At 40.2% G+C, this 23691-nt stretch overlaps 1 protein-coding gene across 3 annotated transcripts in view; it reads left to right on the forward strand.

The window, feature by feature from the left end:
• C1H1orf87 (chromosome 1 C1orf87 homolog) overlaps positions 1-23691 on the forward strand; it is an 83610-nt gene that overhangs the window by 27701 nt on the left and 32218 nt on the right. For all 3 annotated transcript variants that reach the window (XM_011764417.2, XM_024797036.2, XM_071092312.1), the window contains 5 exons: positions 5579-5719; positions 6544-6807; positions 8932-9047; positions 13666-13831; positions 21837-21934. In XM_011764417.2, coding sequence (XP_011762719.2) covers positions 5579-5719; positions 6544-6807; positions 8932-9047; positions 13666-13831; positions 21837-21934 — 785 coding nt within the window. The remainder of the gene's footprint in view (positions 1-5578; positions 5720-6543; positions 6808-8931; positions 9048-13665; positions 13832-21836; positions 21935-23691) is intronic.

The following is a 23691-nucleotide window of genomic DNA, read 5'->3' on the forward strand; positions in this document are numbered from 1 at the left end:
GCTACTTGGGAGGATGAGACAGGAGATTGGCTGAGTCTAGGAGTTCAGGCCAGGCTGTGGTGAATAATGGCTGAGATACTGCACTCTAGCTTGGGTGACAGAAAAAAAGAATGAAAGAAGGAAGGAAGGAAGGAAAGAAGGAAGGAAGGAAGGAAAGAAGGAAGGAAGGAAGGAAGGAAGGAAGGAAGGAAGGAAGGAAGGAAGGAAGCAAGGAAGGAAGGAAGGGAGGGAGGGAGGGAGGGAGGGATGGGGGAGGGAGGGAGGGAGGGAAGGGAGGGAGGGGAGAGAGACAGGAAAGGAAGGAAGGAAGGAAGGAAGGAAGGAAGGAAGGAAGGAAGGAAGGAAGGAAGGAAGGAAGAAAGAAAGAAAGAAAGAAAGAAAGAAAGAAAGAAAGAAAGAAAGAAAGAAAGAAAGAAAGAAAGAAAGAGAAAGAAAGAAAGAAAGGAAGGAAGGAAGGAAGGAAGGAAGGAAGAAAAAGAAAGAAAGAGAGGGAGAGAGGGAGGAAGAGAGAAAGAGAGAGGAAGGAAGGAAGGAAGAAAGAAGGGAAGGAAGGCGGGAGGGAAGGAAGGAAGGAAGGAAGGAAGGAAGGAAGGAAGGAATTTTAAAAGCTATAAGAAATATTAACCTATTGCAATATATGGTTTATATTTTGAATATATAAACTATGAAAATAAGATTTACCAGACAACTGGGGGATTCTAAAGGCTGATAAGACATTTGGAGGTATTGAGGAATTACTGTTAATAATAAGGAATTTTTAAAGTGTTATAATGTTATTGTGTATTTAAAAAGAGTCCTCATTCTTGGGGCAGTGGTTCTCAAACTTCAGTGTGCTAAATCAGAATTACTGGAGGACTTATTCAAACACAGATTTCTGGGCCCCATCCCACAAATTTTTATTTAGCGGGTCTGGGGTGGGTATCAAGAATTCTCATTTCTCACAAAATCCCAGGTGAAGCTGAAACTTCTGGCCCAAAAACTACACTTTAAGAACCACCGCTTTATAGACACATGCTGAAATAATGTGGACGAAATAACACACTGTCTAGGCTCACTTCATCTCTGGTGGGGGTAATGTGGAGATAAATAAAACAAGATTGTCAACTGATCATTGAAGCCTGATGATGAGCACAGGGAGTTTCATCATCCTGTTATCTCTACGTGTGCCTGTGTTTGAAGTTTCCAAAATTAAAAGTTAAAATGTAAACAAAATATACATTGTTACAAATATGAGTAAAATAGTCAAATGATTAATATCAATATGTATTGTATTAATTTGTTTAAAGCACATTTAAAATCACATATTACATATAATATTAATTTGGAAATACATGTTTTTCTAAGTCTACATTTCTTTAAAAAAATGTATCCAACATTCTACTTGATGTTTCTCATGGCTGTCCTCATTATCACTAGTGGCCATTTTTGAGCCATTTAACAGCTTTCTAGAACACCCCCGTACCTTGGTCTAAGTTGTTCAAGAAACAGAACTTTTCACATCTGCATTTAATGCTATCTCTGGAAATTTTCTCCCAAACCACAGCTATCCATTGCATAATGTTAAGATGATTTGTTGTGTTCACTTGTCTTGAAAGAGAATGTGGATGACTCCACACACACTCAAAAATAGTTTTATTTATAAGCAACCTTTAAAAAACTTGTTTACATTTCCCACTCTTGCAAGTTCCAACACCCCCAGAAGAGTTAGTAAATCTGTGTTAGATTTCTGTGCTTCATTTGTACCAGTTCTTTTAGGCAAACATCACACAACTAGAATTGATTGAAGTCACTTCAGGCTATGGTGTTGGTCCCCAACTGGCATTTTGTGATTCAAAGTAAACTAAATGAGATAAATCTATGGTATTAGAGACTTCATGGGTGCTCTGACAAATCCCAAGGTCAGAAACATGGGGAATCTTGATAAAATTTCCCATTTTATCTTTTTCAACACATGGGGAACACTCTTCACTTTGGAAAAACAACAGCCCCACGTGACTTAAATCAATCAGCAAGGGAGAAATCTGAAGCCCAGCCTGCAGCTGGCCTGAACCCATGCACCAAGAGCTCCTCCCCATTCTCCCATGCTGTTGCTCTAGTTTTTCAGCAGATTCAGGGCTATTCTGGATGTTGTGGGGGTGTCAGCCACGCACAAGACAGAGTCCTGGCCCACATGGAGATCATATTACTGGAGGAAGATACACAAAACACAACAAATATATCATAAGGTTTTAGAATTATAAAATATTTAAAATACATAACACTCATTCTTCACAGCATTCCTGGGCGTACAGTATATTTTCCTCTTTCCATAGGTGAAGCCAAAAAACTCAGTCTGTGGCTGGGTGCGGAGGCTCACGCCTGTAATCCCAGCACTTTGGGAGGTCGAGGCGGGTGGATCACGAGGTCAGGAGATCAAGACCATCCTGACTAACATGGTGAAACCCTGTTTCTACTAAAAATACAAAAAAACTAGCCAGGCATGGTGGTGGGTGCCTGTAGTCCCAGCTACTTGGAAGGCTGAGGCAGGAGAATAGTGTGAACCCGGGAGCTGGAGGTTGCAGTGAGCTGAGATTGTGCCACTGCACTCCAGCCTGGGCAACAGAGCGAGACTCTGTCTCAAAAAAATAAATAAATAAAACTCAGCCTGTGATGTCTAGGCCCAAAGAACTATGAAGGCAGGAGTCACACCTGCCTTATTCATTTGTATCTGTAGTGTCAAGGATAAAGGCACTTAATACATTTTCATGTTTAAATGAAAACAAAAGCAACTGAAAGATACTTTGACTCATGGAATGATGAAGTATTGATAACATTTCTTTAAAACACTATCATATAGAAACACATAACTTCTCAGAGGTAAAAATATATATATTTGTATGTGGCTGAAAATGGAAATATTTTATATTACAAATAATTTGCAAAGAAACATATTGTCCTGTGAGCAATATGACTGAAATACCTAGCCAAATATTTTAAAGAGTGAAATTGGTCAGGCACGATGGCTCAGGCCTATAATCCCAGCACTTTGGGAGGCCAAGGTGGGCGGATCACGAGATCAAGAGTTCAAGACCATACTGGACAACATGGTGAAATCTCATCTCTACTAAAAATACAAAAAAAAAAAAAAATTAGCTGGGCATGGTGGCATCCACCTGTAGTTCCAGCTACTCTGGAGGCCGAGGCAGGAAAATCTCTCGAACCCGGGAGGTGGAGGTTGCAGTGAGCCAAGACTGCGCCACTGTACTCCAACCTGGTGGCAGAGTGAGACTCAGTCTCAAAAAAAAAGAAAAAAAAAAAAAAAGAGTGAAATTGCTCTGTGGACTGAACATTGAATCTCCCTCACCCTGGGGTAATTGTGAAAAGAAGGATTCAAATATCTGCACAATTTACTAGGGAGTAAGTTTTGGACAACTCTGCTCTAGTCATTGCTCTACTAATAATATTTTTATAGCTCCTATTGCCCTCAGAATAAAGCATAGATGCTAACAAGACTAAAGGTAATTCATTGCCTTTCTCCTGCCTCTCTCTCCAGGTTTATCTTTTGCCTTTTCCAAAAGTTAAACTATGCTTTGAAAGCATCATCTCTTACATGCTTGCATGCACCTTTAGGGTTTTCTATATCCAGTTCACTCTTCCTGTAATCCTCTTGTCCTCTCCTCCTCCCTCCCCACTTGTTAGCCTATCCAAATCCAAACCTGACTTATCTTGTAAGCCTAGATTTAGATGCCATTCCCTTCAGACCTGGACCACCCAGTTGAGATCAGGTGGACCATGGACTATTCTGAGAGTGGCCCTTAGAATCCCTTTTCTATTGCATGGTTACTTGCTATGCCTCCCACCATCTGCAAACTCTGTGAGAGCAGGGGCTGAGTCTGTTTTTTTCACTGTAGAGCTAATGACAGTGCCTGGCCCAGACTAGACAAACCATAAATGTTTTTTAAATGAAGGAATGAGGTTATTTAACTTCTGCAAACCTTGGTTTTCCAAAAGTAAAAGGGTGCTAGTACTACCTACCTTGTAGTGTCGTTGTAATGATTTAAATAATGACATGAGCAGGACACCCATGTGGTGCCTTGTACAGAGTATGAGCCAAATAAATAACTCTTGTGATTTTTATGCCTATTCAGAACTCTCTGTCATTCTTGCCCACTTCTGCTCACTCTAGAGAGCCTCTTGGTTTTTCCTTAAAATGTTCATGACTATAAAACATCTCTGGGTTGCTATTCATACTGATAGGTTATTCAACATGGCTGTCAATTTAGTAGTTTCTAGAGAATCCTTCTGATCATGTCACCTTTCTATTACCTGGTATTAAAAATAACCATGTGTCCAGAGGCTGAGGCAGGAGAATAACTTGAACCCGAGAGGCAGAGGTTGCAGTGAGCTGAGATCGTGCCACTGCACTCCAGCCTGGGTGACAACACAAGACTCTGTCTCAAAAATAAATAAATAAATAAATAAATAAACAAACAAACAAATAAATAAAATAACCACGTGTCTTGATTTGTACCAAGTTTTTGTTTTAATCAGGTACGGTAAGATAACATATTTGGAGACAATTGCCTTTGAAAAAAGAGTTAATTGCTTTCATTTCCCAAGAGAAGCGGGGATTCCACACCACATTGGGCTACTTGAGGACATCAAGAGGCAAAAGGAGGAGCAAGGAGAGAAAAGCATAAGCCATAGCCTTTCTCTGGGGTTTAGGTGGGAAAGGCAAAGCAGGGCAGAACAAACAGCTTAGGACTGGCTAGCTGGAATAATTCCCCCAGGCTTTGGGGCATAGTGACTATCCTGGTTGTCTGGAACCTAGTCTTGGATTTATTTAGGGCAGGAGAAAAAAAGGCTTGCTGTGTGAGAGTTAAATAAAGGAGGTATCTTAGGTTTTGAACTCAGGATTGGTTTGCATATGAAAGATGTATTAGCAGGCCAGTTGTTTACCATCTCTAGGAATTAGATAGTCCTGGGAGGGGCAGTCCCCCCAGCCAGCAAGGCCTACCTTCTTAAGATGTCAAAACACCATAAAATATGAATAATTTAAAAACACAGTTAATATACCATGCTCCATGGCAAGAGAGAACGGGGTTTATTATTGATCCTAATTCTATCATTTATGCTATTGTAACTTTTAGTGACATTACTGCTACAGTATAATATTCTGAGCTTTTCAATCTCTTGTCAAAGTTAACAATTACCTTTGCTGCCCTTCCTGAACCTCCTAATTAAAACAGCCTAATGATACCCTTATCTCTAATAAGAACCCCACATTTGACTATAAACACCTTATGTTCTACCTATTATTTTTGGCCTGTCACAGACACTTTCTTGCCCAAATGAAACATACCTACCTGTGAATATATTTGTCTAACATGTGTTAAGCGTATAATGCTGAAATTGGTGTGAAGGCAACATTTTTTCACTGATGATTCAATGACTCAATGATACATGGGCAGAAGTTCATTTAGAACTGGGAATGTGCTTAAAGAAATTGGTTGGCTTACTCATTTTCTCCCTTCTTTCGTCCTTCTCTTCCCTACCTCCTCTTCTGCTCCTTGCTTCCCTTTGTCCTTGTTCTGTTAAGATTCCCAGTCAGGCAAATGTCCACTGTAGCTCTGTACCAACCGGAGACCAGTCCCTATCCTATGTGCATGGCGTTCCCAGGAGAAAGCTTAGAGACTGGTCCTTGGAACAGATGGTGAGAGGCGGCTCTGACCAACCTGAGGTGTGTATACTAAGAATTGTTGAGTTGTGTCTATTGTAGATGACGGAGTATTATTTGTTGACTGTATTTCTTGATGTAGAGCAGAGCAGATGATAAGTCGGTCTGAGGGCTGGTCATAGTGACTCACACCTGTAAGGCCAGCACTTTGAGAAGCCAATATGGGAGGATCACTTGAAGCCAGGAGTTTGAGACCAGCCTGGACAACATAGTGAGACCCCACCTCTACAAAAAAATAATAAAATAATAAAAATAAAGACACTCTGAGAATGGACAAATGGACACCAGACTTCGTTTATCCAGTCAGCTTTCCAGAAAGTGTCCTGGGGAGTTCACAGACAAACCTTAAAAATTTCAACTGAACTCCTCATGTTCCTCCCACCTTCCTCCTTTTCTAGGATTGCTGAGCTTAGAAAGGGCCATGATGCTCCCAGTTAACTCAGTCAGGGTCTAGACACCATCCTTAATTTGCATCCCCCGTGCTAAACTCCCAGCTACAATGGGTCTCCAAAATGTGTTACTCTAAATTCTCATACCATCAAAGCAGTTATTTTGTAAAAGGCAAATGATGTATGTTAAAGCATCTTCTACCAGACCATTTACTCTAGGATTTGCTTTCTTCTCCTGAAGGAAGAGAGCTGATGCATTGTAAATAATAAATACACCAGATTGAATGCTCACCTTCAGTGCCACCGACTTTTCCTGCTCCAGGCCAGGCCTGAGAGTGGATGCTCAGATACCAGCCCCAGTGCACCTCTGCTTCCTTGCTTTGGTCTTTAGCTGGCTGATTGAAGAGTCTGGCTCTTTGTTTTTCATTGTTTTGTTAGGATATTGGCCAGAGGCCGAGTGGGACAACAAACGAAGACACTTTTCTTCTTGCCGTGGTCAGAAGAGAACTCAAGTCACGTCCTTTGCGTTCCAACTTATTAGAAAAACTTCAGAAAGAGCTGAAGATCCTGGACCCAATCTCTTCAGGATTTCTTCTCCAATCTCAGCTGAGCCGCCTCTTTTTGAAGCATGAAGTCCCTCTACAGTTACCAACAGTCAAAATCCTTTGTCAGAGATTTTCTAAGAGGGGTTCTCCTGAAATGGTATGGCCATGATGCTATTGGAAGTGTGGGTTCCTTTTGTTTCTTTAACTTGTACCCACCAGGGTAAAAGATTAAGAAGTTAGCAACTTTCTTGCAAATGACTTTTATCACTGACTACTGAGATAAAAAGCTTTTTTAGGCCAAGCACGGTGGCTTACGCCTGTAATCCCAGCACTTTGGGAGGCTGAGGCGGGCAGATCACAAGGTCAGGAGATCGAGACCATCCTGGCTAACAGAGTGAAAACCCATCTCTACTAATAATACAAAAAAATTAGCCGGGCCTGGTGGTGGGCACCTGTAGTCCCAGCTACTCGGGAGGCTGAGGCAGGAGAATGGCATGAACCTGGGAGGCAGAGGTTGCAGTGAGCTGAGATCGCGCCACTGAACTCCAGCCTGGGGGACAGAGCGAGACCCCGTCTCAAAAAAAAAAAAAAAAAAAAAAAGAGCTTATTTATATTCATGTGTAGAAATTTCTAGTTGGAATGGAAAATAGACTTAGGTCTCTTTGCTCTGTTTCATTTCTCTTTAAAGGTCTTCCCTGCCCCAACTCACAGTGTCAGCTTTTAAACAACATCAGGGTAGTTACAGATTCAAGATAATGGGCCCACTCTAGTCTATTCATGAGCTAGCTTAGTTTGCAGGACCCAAGGTAAGAATTGAGACTGAGCAAAGATCTCCTTTGTGTCATCACAACTTCCTAGAGAGTTAGAAGTGGGGAGTATCTTTGAAATTTACCGATTAAGGAACTGAGGCCCAGAGGATGTCCAGGAACTTGTTTAGGAAACCCGGAGAATTAATGGCAGACCCCATGCTAAGACACACGTTTCCCAGTGACAGGGCCAGAGTTCTTTGGGCATTGTATTTTCCAAGCTCATACCTATATCTGAATATAAAGAGTAGTCCAAGTGTCACCAAATTCAGGGAGCCAGAGGAAAATACCCTAAACTAGGAAGAAATAATAGCAATAAGAAAATCATTAGTGAGCATGTATCAATGGCAAAGCAACAGACAGCAGAAACCTTAAAAAAGAAGGCCTGGACTTTAATCTTAATCCTACCATCATTAGCTCTGTGACATGGAGCATACTCTACTTAAGTTCTCCCATACCTCAATGATCTCATCCAGAAAACCGGGCCAAAACCAACCTTGCAAGTTTAGTCTCAGGATTTAGTAATGTGATAAATGCAAACTAATAGAATTAGTTATATATTTATGAGAAGTATTTAGCAATACAGTATTGATTTATTAGTGCAACCTATATGAATATTCAGTTCAACCAAATTTTCTGGCCTGAGACCTAGTTTCTATCAGGGACCCTATCTAGCTTCTCTTTCCCACTGCTCACCCCTCTGCTACCCTGGAGCTCTCTGTCCACCAGAGTCCCTAGGATGGCATCCAGCCTAGCGGTGGAAATGGATGACATTCCTTCAGTCCTTTCCTGTGCAGGAAAAGGGTCTTCAGATTTTTCATTTAGCCTAATACATTTTTGTCTTCAGATTATCTGAATATATCTGCTCAATGTAGCTAAATATATCTGCTGAATACAGCATATATAATAAATGTATAAGATATGTGAGAAGGAACAAGAGAGAGAGTCGGGGCAGGGGTGGGGAGAGAGAGAGAGGCTAGAGGTTAGGTTATGCTATAGTAATAACCCCAAAATCTTTGTGGCTTAAAGTCACAAAAGGTTATTTTTTCTCATTTTTATTTCCATAGAGCCAGCCATAGTTCTCAACACTGTTGTCATTTTAGCTCTGGGACCCAGGATGATGAAACAGCCACTTTAGGATATTTTTGGACAGGACAGCAGAAGGGGAAAAAGAGTCCTGGAGGGTCTCATGTTAGCTCACAGGGTCTCAGTTCTGCTTATAACTCATTGGCCAGAACTAGTCACATGGCCTTATCCAACCACAAGACAACCAGGAAGTACAATTTCACCGTTTTTCCAGAAGGGAAAATAATTAGAATACTTGCTAAAAACACCAATAATTATGATACTATATTTTTAAGTGGTTTTTAAAAAATGTTTAATGTAAAAATTTGCCAAACACATTTTATCTCAACAGGCCTCTTTCCTTACATATAAATTAAATGAGGATATTCTATTTTACATGTAATTTTCAGGTGAATTATGAAAAGCTACTCTGGTTTTTAAACAGTGCAGCATCAGATTATCCACAGCAAAACAAAGCAGCTGCAGACCTGAGAAAAACTGAGAGTCATAGCACTCATAGCCAAAGGTACTCTTCTCCTTTTTTGTGAGGGTTTTGTTCCTAGGTGTCTTAGTCTGTGTGGGCTGCTATAAAAAAGTACCATAAAATGGGTGGCTTATAAAGAACATAAATGTATGAATCACAGTTCTGAAGTGAAGACTGAAAGTCTAAGATCAGGGCACCAGCATGGTTGAGTTCTGGGAGGGCTCTCCCAAGATGCACACTGCTGACTTCTCTCTGTATCCCCACATGGCAGAAACAGAGCAAGCTGGCTTGTGGGCCTCTCCTTACAAAGGTATTGCTATGGTTCGAATGTGTTTTCCCAAAGTTCATGTGTTGGAAGCTTAATCCCTAATGCAACAACAGCCCTGGGAGATGGGACCTAATAAGAGGTGATTAGGTCACAGGGCTCGGCCTTCTTGAATGCATTAATGTCATTATCTCAGGAGTGAGTTAGTTACCAAGAGAGTGGATTTGTTGTAAAAGCGGGTTTATCTCTCACCGTTGCCTTCTCTTGCCCTTCTGCCTTCCACCACAGAATGATGCAGCAAGAAGGCCCTTGCAAGATGCCTGCCACTGACCTTGCACTTCTCACCCCTGTGAACTGAAGAAATAAAATATCTGTTCTTTATAAATGACCCAATCTCAGATATTCTGTTATAGCAGCCCAAAATAGACTAAGACAGGCACTGATCTTACTCATGAGGACTCCACCCTCATGACCAAATCCCACAGGCCCAGCCTTCTGATGTTATCACATTGGCATTAGGGTTTCAACACAGGAACTTTGAGGGAATTCAGTCAGTCCACGGCACTAGACTCCTAGTGCTGGCAGGGATCTTGAAGGCGTTCACTCAAACACCTCACCCGATGCAGAATCACTTTGCTCTTCACCAGCACTTGGCTTGTGCTCAGAGTTTTCTCTCTCTCTCTTTTTTGTGCGCAGGCCAACATAGAAAGTTATTTGCAGCAATTGCATATGTTTTTTAACATCAAGCATGTGTCTTTTTATGAGGTTGCTGTGTGAAAATGAAAAACCTCATTATGAAATAAGAAATGATTGTGTATGGGTACAGAGCTCATCTATAAAGTGTGATTCCAAAAAGATGTTCAGTCAGTCAGCTCCTGGGTTGCAGACACTAGCAAAAAAAGGTTTGAGGTTCAGACATCCGCAGTCACTTCATATAATCTCAAGGGAAAGAAATTACTCAAAATAAAAATAAGATGTGAGGAATATAATCAGAGATGAAATGCAATAAAGTATGATATTCTCATATTTGCCAAAAAAAGGTGACAAATTGCAGTGGTTAGGAGCATAGCCTCCATTGCAAAAGCCTGGCCACAACTATTGTCTTTGCCACTCTGGGGCTATGTGACCTTGGCGTTTCACTTAACTTCTCTGTAGTTCCATTCTCCAACTGTAAAATGGGGATGATATACTTCACTTCATTGATTTGTAATAGTAACTGAGTTAATAAATGCAAAATTCCAAAAATCAGTGACTAGCACATAGTAAGTACTATATAAGTGTTTTTATTATTTTTAACTATTCTTCTAGAAGACACTCTTTTCAGCTGCAAATAATGTGGCATGGTGGTTAAGAGCTATGGCATTAGAGTTAAGTGTTTTAGTCTAGGAAGAAGGTAGGGGTTTTTGTTTGTTTGTTTGTTTGTTTTGTTTGTTTGAAAACATCCTTGGGCCAACGGTTGGACTTGATTCCTCCTACAGTGTGCCCTGTTTCACTGTGATAACTTCAACACTCATTGAATGTGAGCTGTTTGCCAGGCTTACTTTGCTGGCCACAGTGAATTACAGGATTGACAAAGCCTGGTCTCTTCCTTTAGGGCTCATGGTCCAAAGAAAACAATACTGCCATCTAGGCACTCCAGTCAAATACCACTCCGGGAGCAACTGTCTTACTGAAAGCCATAAAGCCCTACAAATTTTTAACCAACAGCAACTCTCCTTCACATAATACATACTGTAAATTTTGGCCCTGAGAGGTCATAGACCATGCAGTAGAATACATGGCCACTCCCTGGCATATAAGGTCTTAAGAGTCCTAGACAGAAAGCCTTTGCTGATACCTAGATAAGGTTAGATCTCTGTGTTATATAGTCCCGTAGTCCTTCCCCTTCATAGCAGTTATGGCATTTTCAGTTATTTATTTGACATTTGAGGTTAGGAATCGTGGCTGTCCTGGCCAACTCTGTGTCTAGCATAGTTCTAACATAGTTCCTGGCATACAGAAGATGCTCAATAATATTTGCTGAATGTAGTTGGCACTTCCAATTTTCTAAAGAGCTCACATCAATTTACTTTCAGGGATACCTGAATATCTGTTCTGTAGAAAAGGTGCATAAAGAAATCATTTTGAGCGTAGCAGAGAAGGTGCTGCTTTATAAAAACCAGACAGTATGTTTGCAGAAATACAGGACTGATGGCCTGTAATAAAGCCAGGCTCTTTGTTAATTAAGGTATGGATCAGGAAAATCCCCTTCTCATGATCTGTCAGGTAGAGACTCTAATAGGGTAGCTCTGTGATGTTTTAAAAGGTTCCAGCATTGCCAGTGGCAGCAGGGGTGGCAAGAGCTCTCATCTCCTAAATTGGACCAGATGAAATAAATATCTGCAACAGGTCTTCTAAGAAACCCTACCAGCTGCAGTAAATGGATTCCATACCACACCTGCCCATCCAGTACTCAGGGTAGTGAGCCAGGGACCAAAGCTTCATGAATGCTTATCCCCAGAAACTGTCCTTGCAAGAAAAGAGGAAGGAAGACTTATGATTCAGATCTGGAACAGAGATATCTGATTGACAGTGTTCGGGTCATGTGCTCTTGCAGCAAAGAGAGGCTGGTAAAGCAAATAGTTGGCATTCTCCTCTGCCACAGTGAGAGGTGGACTGTCTCATGAGCTGGGGAACTCCCTGGACAGGTGAAGGCAGATGCAAAAGTTGGTGACCAAAATAAAGACACATGCCCACTATTCCTTCTCTGTACCAAACTTTTGGAAAATATTATGTATTATTAAGAGATTCAGAATAGCATAATTTGGAGCCAAAGCTTGTGTGAGAGTCCCAGAGCCAAAAAAAATAAAAAGGAAATAATATGACCTTTGGACAAAGTTATATACATCTGATATGAATCAATTCCAGGTACTGTACAAGATCCCTGGGAAACAGTAAGGAACAAAACAGACTTGACCTCTTAGAGCAGACTACTAGGGAGGAAGTCAGACTTGAAAAAATAAGGAAATAGAGATGTGACTACAAGTTGAAGGAGACCTATTAAGGAAAAGAACAAAGCACTATGAATAAGTGTATCAATCAGGGGTGTGCAGGAGCCAGACATGAGGGCCGATGATGCACACCTCTTCCCAACTCCTCATTCAGCAATGTCACAGTGGTAGCCTGAAATCAACCATGGTGGGAGTATTTATACCAGGGAAATCAGTAATGCAACAAATTAGGGCTTTATCTTGCAGAGCTGATTGTTAAAGATTTACCAGTATACCACTGAAAGAAACCCGATGTAGATGGGTAGAAGTTGGGCAGTGTCATGGACTGTCCCTCTAGGGAACTTGGTGTTTAACTTGAAACAATGGAAAACAGCAAAAGCTTCACAGAGGAAGCAATAGTCTGCGTGGATCTGGAGGAACAAATACATTTGGCTGTTAGATGAGTAAACATATCAAACCAGTTTCATAAAATCAGTGACTAAAACATCTCACCCTGTTGCTTTTCACCTATTATTTAAAATAATGATAGTCAGTTAGACAGACCATCTTAATAATTATGTACATTTGCATGCCAGACTGTAAGTAATTACTCCCAAACATTTCTGGGTTTTTCAGATATAAGGAGCAGAGTCAAGGTTAATGCAGGAAATTCAACTGGTTCAGGATTTCCTCCCAGGGAACTAGGTTCTCTTGGTATGGGGATCTGGTGGAATCTGCTTTGCTTTGCTTGTGGCAGTGAGCAGTTTAGAAATTTCATTTGCATCAGTAATTATCTGAGTTGAAGAAAAGCAAAATCAAGCAGGTAAACTACTATGATTACTTTTTTTTTTTTTTTTTTTTTTGAGACGGAGTCTCGCTCTGTGGCCCAGGCTGGAGTGCAGTGGTGCGATCTCAGCTCACTGCAAGCTCCGCCTCCCGGGTTCACGCCATTCTCCTGCCTCAGCCTCCCGAGTAGCTGGGACTACAGGCGCCCACAACCGCACCCGGCTAATTTTTTTTTTTTGTATTTTTAGTAGAGACGGGGTTTCACCGTGGTCTCGATCTCCTGACCTTGTGATCCGCCCGCCTCGGCCTCCCAAAGTGCTGGGATTATTTTTTGTCTCAACCTAGAAAAAAAATACAGTTATAAAAATAGATTAACAATTTTGGCCTTTGGTGTAGTCAGATTGGTTGATGCCTCTTGGAAAAGAGATGGTAGAACTCACTCAGATGGAGCAGGTACAATTTAAGCTATGAAATATCTGCCTGCAGCCTCATGACCAGGTTCCCAAGACTGAGAGGGCCTTCGTGGATGGGCTTGCTGGTTCCACAGTGTGTAGCAAAGTCGAGAGATGTAGTAGGAAAGCATGCAGCTGCTTTGAGTGGATCATCTTTTCATAGCCTTCCCCATTTCCCTTCCAATCAGCACTCCACCTCAACACTCCAGCTCACAGCCAGAAGTGAACAGGAGTCTGTTGGAGATTTTGAAGATGGCACTAAGGACAACCAATGGCAGACTCAACATAGAAAATCTCAATCTGAGTTTTCGAAAAGAAGATCGCTCATTCTCTGGCTGCCTTCCTCCACCTAAGGTAACCAAAATTCAATTTCAGATTTGTTCCTCTATAAAGGCTACTTTAGGGCCTTGGGTCTATAGTAATAAGGCACAGGACTGATCTGTATTCTGCCTGTGGAATACATTACACAAGTGTTTGTTTTCTTTGCTTGAGAAGTGAAAAACAAGGCAGAAAAGGAATTGTGAAATGTACAGGAATTGTGAAATTGATCCAGGAATTATTTATACTGGGTTGTTTTATGTTAATAATAGAGGATATAACAACACCCAAATAATATTTCATAATGGAAAACAACTATTTTTTTCAAGGCCAAATGTTTATTTCTCACACTCTTTCCTGGCTTCCAATAAGAACAGCATGTGGTGTCCCATCCCTGAGGAAAACCAAATTTTAGGGACCAATGTAATTTACTGCCGGTAGAGGTTACCATGCTGTTTTGGAGCATTAATTAATAGTGCAGATGCGCTTCATGGAAGAGAATCCAGAACCATAATAATTCATGGAACTGCTGCAGCCAAGTAAATCCCATCATAAGGCTACTATGGATACAGGTAAAATAATAACTACCACTACTACTGTAACTCTATTAGCAACACCTCATCATCACTACACTTTTACTAAGTGCCAAGCACTGTGCTAAATCCTTTGCTTACATTATCTCATATAACACTTACAAAGTTAATTCTGTACAAAATACTACAAAATCTAGGTAGTCCTTACAATACCCATTTAATAAATTTTTTAAATTGAGTCTCGCCGGGCATGGTGGCTCATGCCTGTAATCCCAGCACTTTAGGAAGCTGAGGTGGATGGATCACAAGGTCAGGAGTTCAAGACCAACCTGGCCAATACGGTGAAATCCCGTCTCTACTAAAAATACAAAAAAAAAAATTAGCCTGGTGTGGTGGAGCATGCCTGTAATCCCAGCCGCTCGGGAGGCTAAAGCAGGAGAATTGCTTGAACCCGGGAGGCAGAGGTTGCAGTGAGCCGAGATCACGCCACTGCACTCCAGCCTGGGTGACAGAGCGAGACTCTGTCTCAAAAAAAAACAACAGAGTCTCGAAGAGGCCAATTGAATCACCCAAGAGTCACAGCTAACAAGTGGCAGGACCAGGATTCAAACTCCAGAAGAGTTATGGAAACTGAGAGGCAGAATCGGCACTTCATTAGGTAGAATATATCTGGATGATTCCATTGAGTTCAATATACAAGAGTTAGAATTCCAGAAGATTAGAAAGAATTGGAAATTATAGGCCAAAAACTTCCTGTTAGAAAGATTGGAAAATGCCTTTCATCTAGGTATACAGAGGTTAGAATTGAGGGAGTCAGAGAATTTAAAAAACGGTGATGTTTACTAAGGAGCAAGGACATGATATGTTGAAAATGAGTTCTTATTCTAGGATAAAAGCATTTTTCTTTTAACTTCTGTATTAAAATCAACTGTGCAAAGGCAAAACTGTGTGTGTGTGTGTGTGTGTGTGTGTGTGTGTGTGTGTGTGTGTGTGTGTGTTGAATATTATACATGCAAGCATATTTCATGATAAAGAGAGATAGAGCATTCTAGGAGAGTCCACACAGCACATGTGGCCTTGTTTGTGAGAAGATCTACAGAAATAGTCTCTTAGTCTAAAAATTCTTAGCCGCAATTTTTTCTTAGATTAGAAACCACATAACCCAATGGTGAAGTTTGAATATTCTCAGATGATACTCATAGAATGAAACATAAACAACTTGAAAATCAAAATATGTTTACTAAAGCTCTTTAAGTCTCAGATTTTCCACTGGCAAATCTGGGTCCCAAATATCTACCTCCTGTGTATATGTGAGGATTAAATAAAATAAATATGTGGAGGCATTTAGCATACTATCTGATTTATAAGGCCCTCACTGTATATGCTTCCTTTCCTTCTTATAAAAAAGAAATCAGTGTTTGGTGAGGGTCTCGCTTCAAAACAGCCTAAGAAAGGAGAATCTTCCCACAGTCAAGTGATGGCCACATTGAGGTCTGGTTGTCAGGGCAGACCTTGAATCTTGAATGCTCTTCTCCCCACAGCCATCCCTGAAAGCTTAACTTTATGGTTCAGATCCAAAGAAATGGGGTACATTTTCCTTGAAGCTGGTCTGCCTTTCATGAGCCATCTGGCATCTCTTAAGACATCTGGAACTCACTCAGAGCATAATACAGTTCTGGGAGGCACGTAAAATAGAATTCTGTTTCCCCAGAACATGAGGCGAATTGAGGCCGAAGGGACGTTGGAAACAGAAGCAGCCACTATGATACCTCTACTCCCTTACTCCTTAACATGAGACTTCAGAGTGGACAAGGAAAGGTTATGACTGAGTTAAAAGGTTTCTTTTTTTTGCGGGGGCGGGGGGGTTGTTTTGGCCAGTAGCTCTGAATTTCCTTTGGGTGCAGGAGAGAGAATCACAGACTATGAAAGCTATGCACTTTCTGTCCAGAAAGATTTTAAAAAAATTTTAAAAGCACATCCACACAGCCACCATTTCAGAGGGTTCACAAATCATCTGTAATTTCCAAGATAAATAAATGCAGTTTTAAAGGATATTCTACGGGTCTTGTCACTAAAATCAATGGAATTTGACCATATACAAAGGTCAGTATAGAAGTATATAAAGTATCTGCCATCTTCATTCTATGGACTCACTCATCCTGTTCCTCTAGCATACCTTCAACGCAATGATGGTTTCTGTTAGGACTGCCAAGGCAATATGGATACACATTCATTTATTTATTAATTTCCCTGATCATTATCCAAGTCAGGTGTAGATTCAATAGGGTTGTAGAACCTAAGACATTCTATGCATGCAGGCTCAGTTTAACCCTTTTACATAATCCATATTCTTCAGCATTTGAACTCATCCTCTTTCTGCTTCACAGCACAAACCCCTCCCAAACTGCTGCCAAACCTGCCTCCCAGGAGGAGCTAGCCGGAACATAGGTTGTTTTAATTACTCTTTGCTTCATTTTCATGTAGCTTCCTCATCATCAGGAGGAAGTCCCCTTACTGACAGCCTGGGTTTGTGAATGTGAAGTTCATTCTTGTGGCAAGACTCTAGCTAAGACATGTGTTTAAGTGGACCAGGACTTTAAGACCTCCTTCTGTAGTTTGTCAGGTTCTATTTTCATATTTAGTGTTTTCTATAACTTTAAGCTCTGCCTTAAAAGTATAAAAAAGATTTTTACTAACTTTGAATCTTTCTCCTCTTCCAATGCAACAGTCACCTTTCTGATCAATATGGCATATTTAATCCATTCTTGCATTTGACATAATACTCACTCATTGTGTTCTGGGCATTGAAGTAGGAACTGAGGACAACAGACTTTTATGGTTTGGGCTCCTGAGTTCTCCAGGAGCTCAGGGGAAAGGCAATGTTTTAAATATGTCATCACAATTCTGTGTGACAGTGTAATGACGGCAGTGACTTTGAACACAGAGAAGGAACACCAATGTGCCCTCACCTGAAAGCTCTCCAGAGGAGATGATGTAAACACTGAATCTCAGAGGACAGGCGAGTTTGGCAAAGAATGAGGGGACAGGGCGGCTGGGCATGGTGGCTCACGCTTGTAATCCCAGCACATTGGGAGGCTAAAGTGGGCAGATCACAAGGTCAAGAGATGGATACCATCCTGGCCAACATGGTGAAACCCTTTCTCTACTAAAAATAAAAAAATTAGCCAGGCATGGTGGCACACACTACTCATGGACATGGTAGTCCCAGCTACTTGGGAGGCTGAGGCAGGAGAATCGCTTGAACCCAGGAGGCAGAGGTTGCAGTGAGCCGAGATCCTGCCACTGCCCTCCAGCCTGGGTGACAGAGGCAAGACTTATTTAAAAAAAAAAAAAAAAAAAACTTGGAGACAGGGGAAGAGATGGGAAAGTGTGAAAGTGTTCTCGGTAAAAGTCGCAATGTGAAAGCACTGACATGACAGCATGGCTAATTCAGGAAACTGTAAGTCCTGCTCAAGTCAACTTTAGAATGGAAAGTAGGAGCCAGTTTATGAAGGGTCTTTGTAAGGAGCGTGAATTTCATACTGAAGGTCCAAAGGAACCATTGAAGGATATTAAACAAGTGAATGATATGATCAGATTCAAATGAGAAAAAAGAGCATTCCAATCGAATTTGGAGAATGGATTAGAAGCAGGCAAAACTGGGGGCAGAGAGACCTTTTAGAAGGCTGTTTCAATCATCCAGGCAAGAAATTATGAGGGTTTAAGCCAAGGCAGTACCAGGAGGGATGGAGACATCAAGGAGGTAGAAAAGCAAGTCTTGATGACTAATTGGATAGGGGCCCCGACTTGGGAGAAATAAAGAATGACTTCCAAGGTTCTAGCTTTGGCAACCTGATGGACAGTGGTGCCATTCTCTGAGATAGGAAACAGAAAAGGAGTAATTGAGAGGGGTAGAGGAAGGAGTGACGAGTTCAGTTTTGAACATGCTGATCTGGCTAGAGAGGTGAAAACTGAATAGTGATTTAAGACTTTTCAATATGGAGTGGAATTCATAGTAGTTAAGATTACCCAGGGATGTAATGACAAGTGAGAATGGAAGAAGGCTGAGGAGAGCACTCATTGCTAAGGAGTGGTAAACAAAGAGAAGCCAACAAAGGAAATTCAAAACAATCAAAGGAGACATAGGAGTGGTTTAAAAAAAAAAAAGCAAAATACAAAGAGAGTTTGGAGAAGGGTGGCAATGATCAGCCATGTCTCATGCTGCAACGAGATCATCTATAAATAGGATTGAAAAGTATACATTAAATTTAAAACCATGGAGATTCCTAGTAACGTGGTAAACATAGTTTAAGCAGAATGAAGAGGTAAAATGCAAATGGAGCTATCTGTGGGAAAAGAGGGAGCTGAGACACTGTGCACTGCTCTTTCAAGGAGCATTTTGGGGAAATGAATGTTTATTTCACATGTAATTTTTAATAACAGATATTTTATTTACTTCTGGTTAAAAACATTTCCTTAATAAACAGAAGAAACTACATAGAAACATTTTCTTACCAAGGGTCCTCATTATGAATATTGATGTTTTAAAGGATTTTAATAATAATCGTGACTAACATGGAATTGCTGTTATTTTCTGGTAGATGTTTCTGTTGTGCCTCTATAATTGGCAGCAGTCCGTTCTTAGCAGCTATCAATCAGTCTGCTTCTAGGAACCCTGATGTACTATTTCTAATATGCTGTTCATTTTAGCCTAAAGCAAAACTCAATGTTGCCAGAAGTAAGTGATCTGTTTGTAGAATATTCTCTTAATATTGATGTTCAAAAATATATCAATATGTTCTAATCATGAAGATAGTTCAGTTCTTATTTATGGAGTAAAATGGCCTAGCATGACCAATCTCTGACTCTTGAACTTTATTTTTTTGCCCATCTCCACTCATGCATATGCCACTCTTCAGTGAATTCAACTCATGCATTCATGGCCTCTTTCACTCATATATACATTTATTAAATAATTATTGATCCTTTATGTTTCAATACTGTGCTAGTCAATGGTGATAAGAAAATGAATGAAACCCAATTCCAGTCCTGAGTAAGCCACCACCTTGTAGAAATGGTCAACAAATAACAGCTAATTACTGCCCAACCTGAAAAGGGATATGATAGCAGAATGGATAATGTCAAAATAAATGCTGCTTCTAAAAAGCACCGTGCTTTTTCTCACCCATATTTACACATGCTTTTCCTCTGCCTAGAATGCCCCTCAACTCCTTATTCTTCTAGCAAACTCTATTTATTTTTTCATGATTCAAATCAATCTTTTTTTTTTTCCTCTTCTAAGCTTCCCTGACATTTCTCCTCTATACATAGGAACATGCGAGTTTCAAATCCAGATTGGTTGTGTTTCCTTTCATACGGACAAATGAGGATGAGCTTTTTGTTGTCATTTTAAAATGTTGGTTTTATGATTATTCAAGTATGGTGAGACCAACAGATCAGGAAATGAGATGATTGCTACTGAAAAGAGAGTTTGTTTCTCATGGTTGCTGAAAGGAGAGGGCACCCCACACCCTGCAGGGCCAGGCCACACCTTGCAAGGCCAGAGGAAGCACTGGGTTCTGTCAGGAGGCAGAGAGAATGAGGGGAATGTGGGCACGAGACTTTCTGTGGGTTTTCGGGAAGGAATGGACAGAGCAGAGTAAGCAGGCTTAGGATTGGCTAGCTTGCATAACCAGCAGGCTCTGTTCCTGGCCCCAGGGTGGTTAGAGCAGGTAAATAGTGGCTCTGTGAGCACATCAATAAAATAGATGGTTGGGGTATGGGCTTTGGATAAGTTGGTTAGGTGATAAAAGTCACACTTCAGGAAGGGCAGTCTCTCCAGGGTCAGCAAAGCCCACGAAGGCTGAAGTATCAATATAAAAAGATAGGCTTAAAACAGGCACTACACTGAACTTCCTCTAAAAATAGTAACAGTGACTAAAAATACAGGTCAAGTATCTCTTGTCTGAAATATCTGGGACCAGAAGTGTTTTGGATTTTGAATGTTTATTGGATTTGGGATAGTTACGTATATGTAATGAACTATCTTGGGGACAGAACTTCAAATCTAAACATGAAATTTGTTTTTGTTTTATATATCACTTATACACATGGCCTGGAGGTAACTTCATACAATAATTGTAATAATTTTGTGCATGAAACGAGGTTTGTGTTAAATACTAATGTGTAGAATTCCGCACTTGTGGTTTCCTGTCAGCACTCAAAAAGTTTCAGATTTTGGATTTTTGGATTAGGAATGCTCAACCGTAGTTATGTTTGTACTAAATAGCTATTTTTAGTAGCTGCTTTTTTATATATATTTATTTACATAGTTATTATTAGAAATGTCCAATTTAGTGTAAATAGTCCACACACTAAACTCGACATTTGTTTTTTCCTTTCTTCTCCCCTTCCTTCCTTGATACCCTGCTATTTCTCTCTCTCTCCCTCCCTTGTTTCCTCTCTTCTTTCTTCTTCCATTTCTCCATTTTCCTTCTCTCTTCTTTCCCCTACTCTCCCCTCTTCTCTCTTCTTTCCTCTCTCCCTCTGCTTCCTCTCTCCTCCCTCTGTCTTTTCTTTATTTCATCAAATATTAATCAAATGCCTACTAAGAGCCAGGCACTATTCTAAATGCTAACTTTATCATGAAATCCTCACAGAATCCTGGGAAGTAGGAAGTACTAGTCTTGTTTAATAAATGAAGCTGCAGCTATAAAAAGGTTAACTAACTTCCCAAGATCAGAGAGATCACAGGAAGCAGACCTGTGCTCAAATAAGGTCTGTTTGATTCTACCATTTATATGTTTAACCATTATTCTAAATATACAACAAAAGTTACTACACCCTAAAAGTTTGAAATATTTGAATCTAAGTGTCACTTACCCACCAACCTGAGAACTGAACTAGTTTGTACTAGTTCAGAACAAGATTTAGAACATATTATGAACTTGGGAAACTTCAATGACACCTCATTCATTCATTCAACAAATATTTATCTGAGCATCTGGTTTCTAGACTAAGTTCCATAACTTATTAGCTATGTGACATTAAGGAAATACTTAATCTCTCCAAGTCTTTATTTCCTCATATATAAAATGTAGATAGTAATATTAACCCCACTAATACAACAAGCTTGTTTTGCAAATAGAAATGGATGAAACAAAAACATTTAGCAATTCACCTATATAATGAAGTATGTATAATACAGAGGCATTGACTACCCATTCCATGGCTGATAAAAATGTAAGATCAGCATTTCAAACCCCAGTGGCTTCTGAGTAATGAAGTATGCCTCTGTGTCAACTGTATAAAAACTTGCTGGTAAGCATTCAGTTGCACATTCTTGTCCTAAATCATATCCTGAAGGATACCTCAATGGTAGAATATACTGCTGGGTATTAATTCTTTGTCAAAAAAATATAGCTTCTAATTATGAGAAAAATATTAATCGTATCCTATTGAAACATTTTGTATTCTAGTGAAATCTTTTTTTTTTTTCAAACTTGTAGGTCAGGGCTATATGTGGGAAGCATGGATTGTATCTGACCCTGAGCCTGCTGGAAACATTGCTTAACCATCAAGATTTGGGTTACCAAAATGAAATAAAGTAAGTCAACTTTTGCCAAGAACTGAATATTTGTATCCACCACCCCTTCCCCAAATGATATGGTGAAGCCTTAACTTCAAATATGATGGTTTTTGGAGACTGGCTTTGGGAGGTGATTAGGTTTAGATGAAGTCATACAGGTAAAACCCCTATGATGAAATTATTGTCTTTGTAACGAGAGGAACAGACATGAGAGTTTCCTGTCTCTTCCATGTGAAGATACAAAAGGTAGCCATCTATAAGTCAGGAAGAGGGTCCTCACCAAAAACTTAACCTGCCAGCACCTTGATCTTGGATTTTCTAGACTCCTACCTAGGGAATGACATTTTGTGAGAGCAGCCTGAATTTTTTATTCACTCTGTCTTCTGTTAGGATACCAAACACTAGATCTGCCTTTAGAGTGGGAGTTCTGTGTGTGAAGCGATCGATTTCATCACTTGGTAGAGTTAAGAAGGTTTGCTTTTTTTGTGACCAGAGGGTCTTCTTCGCTGTAGAAAAACAAAGCAGGAAACTTCCACCTACAACCATTACAGACTATCAGGGACTAGATTTACCATTCCACCTTTGACAACTAAAAATATATGACAAAAATATAGGACAAAATATGTGAAGCAGTGATTCTCAGACATCGAATGGCAAACAGCACAGAACAGTGACTCCTGGGAGAAGAAAAACAAAGCAAGTGAGCCTAGCTCATTGCATAGGAATGGGGAATTCAAGCAGAGCCCAGCATTCTCCCTGAGTTAAAGCGACAGAGTTTCGAGTTCAGGAAGGCCAAAAAGACTAAAATGCACAGTACAGAGGAGTAGAGAAGTGAGAAATCCCCAGGGAGCCCTCTCTGGAGATTTCTAAGAGTTACCCTTAAATCTTCATGTGAGTGCTGGCTAATGTATCCATTTGAGGCAACTACCCAAGGCCAGGGAAAGTAACACCAAAAGAAAGATGTAGAAACATCATTAGATCTCATATAGGATTGGGAATACTTCATGTTTCCACCAGCTAGTGAAGAAGATCTTGTACCACATATGGCATTGAGTAGAAACCTTAAAAAAGTACAGCATTGTAATGATGGTGCCAAATTACCCCCAGACAAACTCAACAAATCTTAAAAGTCTAACAAAGCTTGAAAATGATCAAAATGTTTTTGAGCAACTTAATTATATCTAAGAACAAAGTCCCCCAACTTCAAAGGAACAGAAAATTTTGATCAACAATGCAAAAATCACAGTTTCTAAAATGTATACAAAAATTGCTGAGCACAAAAAGAAGCAGGAAAATTAGGACGTATTATTCAGAGAAAAACCAGTTAATACAAGCAGATTCCTAAACAACACGGATAATACAGTTAGTAAACAAGCATGTTAAAAGAGCACTTATAAATACACTTCACCTGTTCAAGAAGGCATAGGAAGACGTGAACATAATGAAAGGTATGGAAGATTTAAAAAGATCCAAATACAACTTCTGGAGATTAAAAAAAAAAAAATACACTGTCTTCTCCACTACAACATGTAACCCCAGTGTAATAATGTGAAAAACCCTAAACAATTCACAACAGAGACATTCTACACAATGCCTAGCCAGTGCTCCACAAAATTGTGAAGACCATTGAAAATGAGGAAGATCTGAGAAACTGTCCCAGCCAACAAGAACATAAGAAGACATGAAGACTAAATGTTATGGGATAGCCTGGAGGGAATCTGGAACAGAAAAGGAATATTAGGTAAAAACTAAGGATATTGGAATTATGGACTTTA

This window comes from Macaca nemestrina, chromosome 1, assembly GCF_043159975.1.
Source record: "Macaca nemestrina isolate mMacNem1 chromosome 1, mMacNem.hap1, whole genome shotgun sequence".
NCBI lineage: Eukaryota > Metazoa > Chordata > Mammalia > Primates > Cercopithecidae > Macaca > Macaca nemestrina.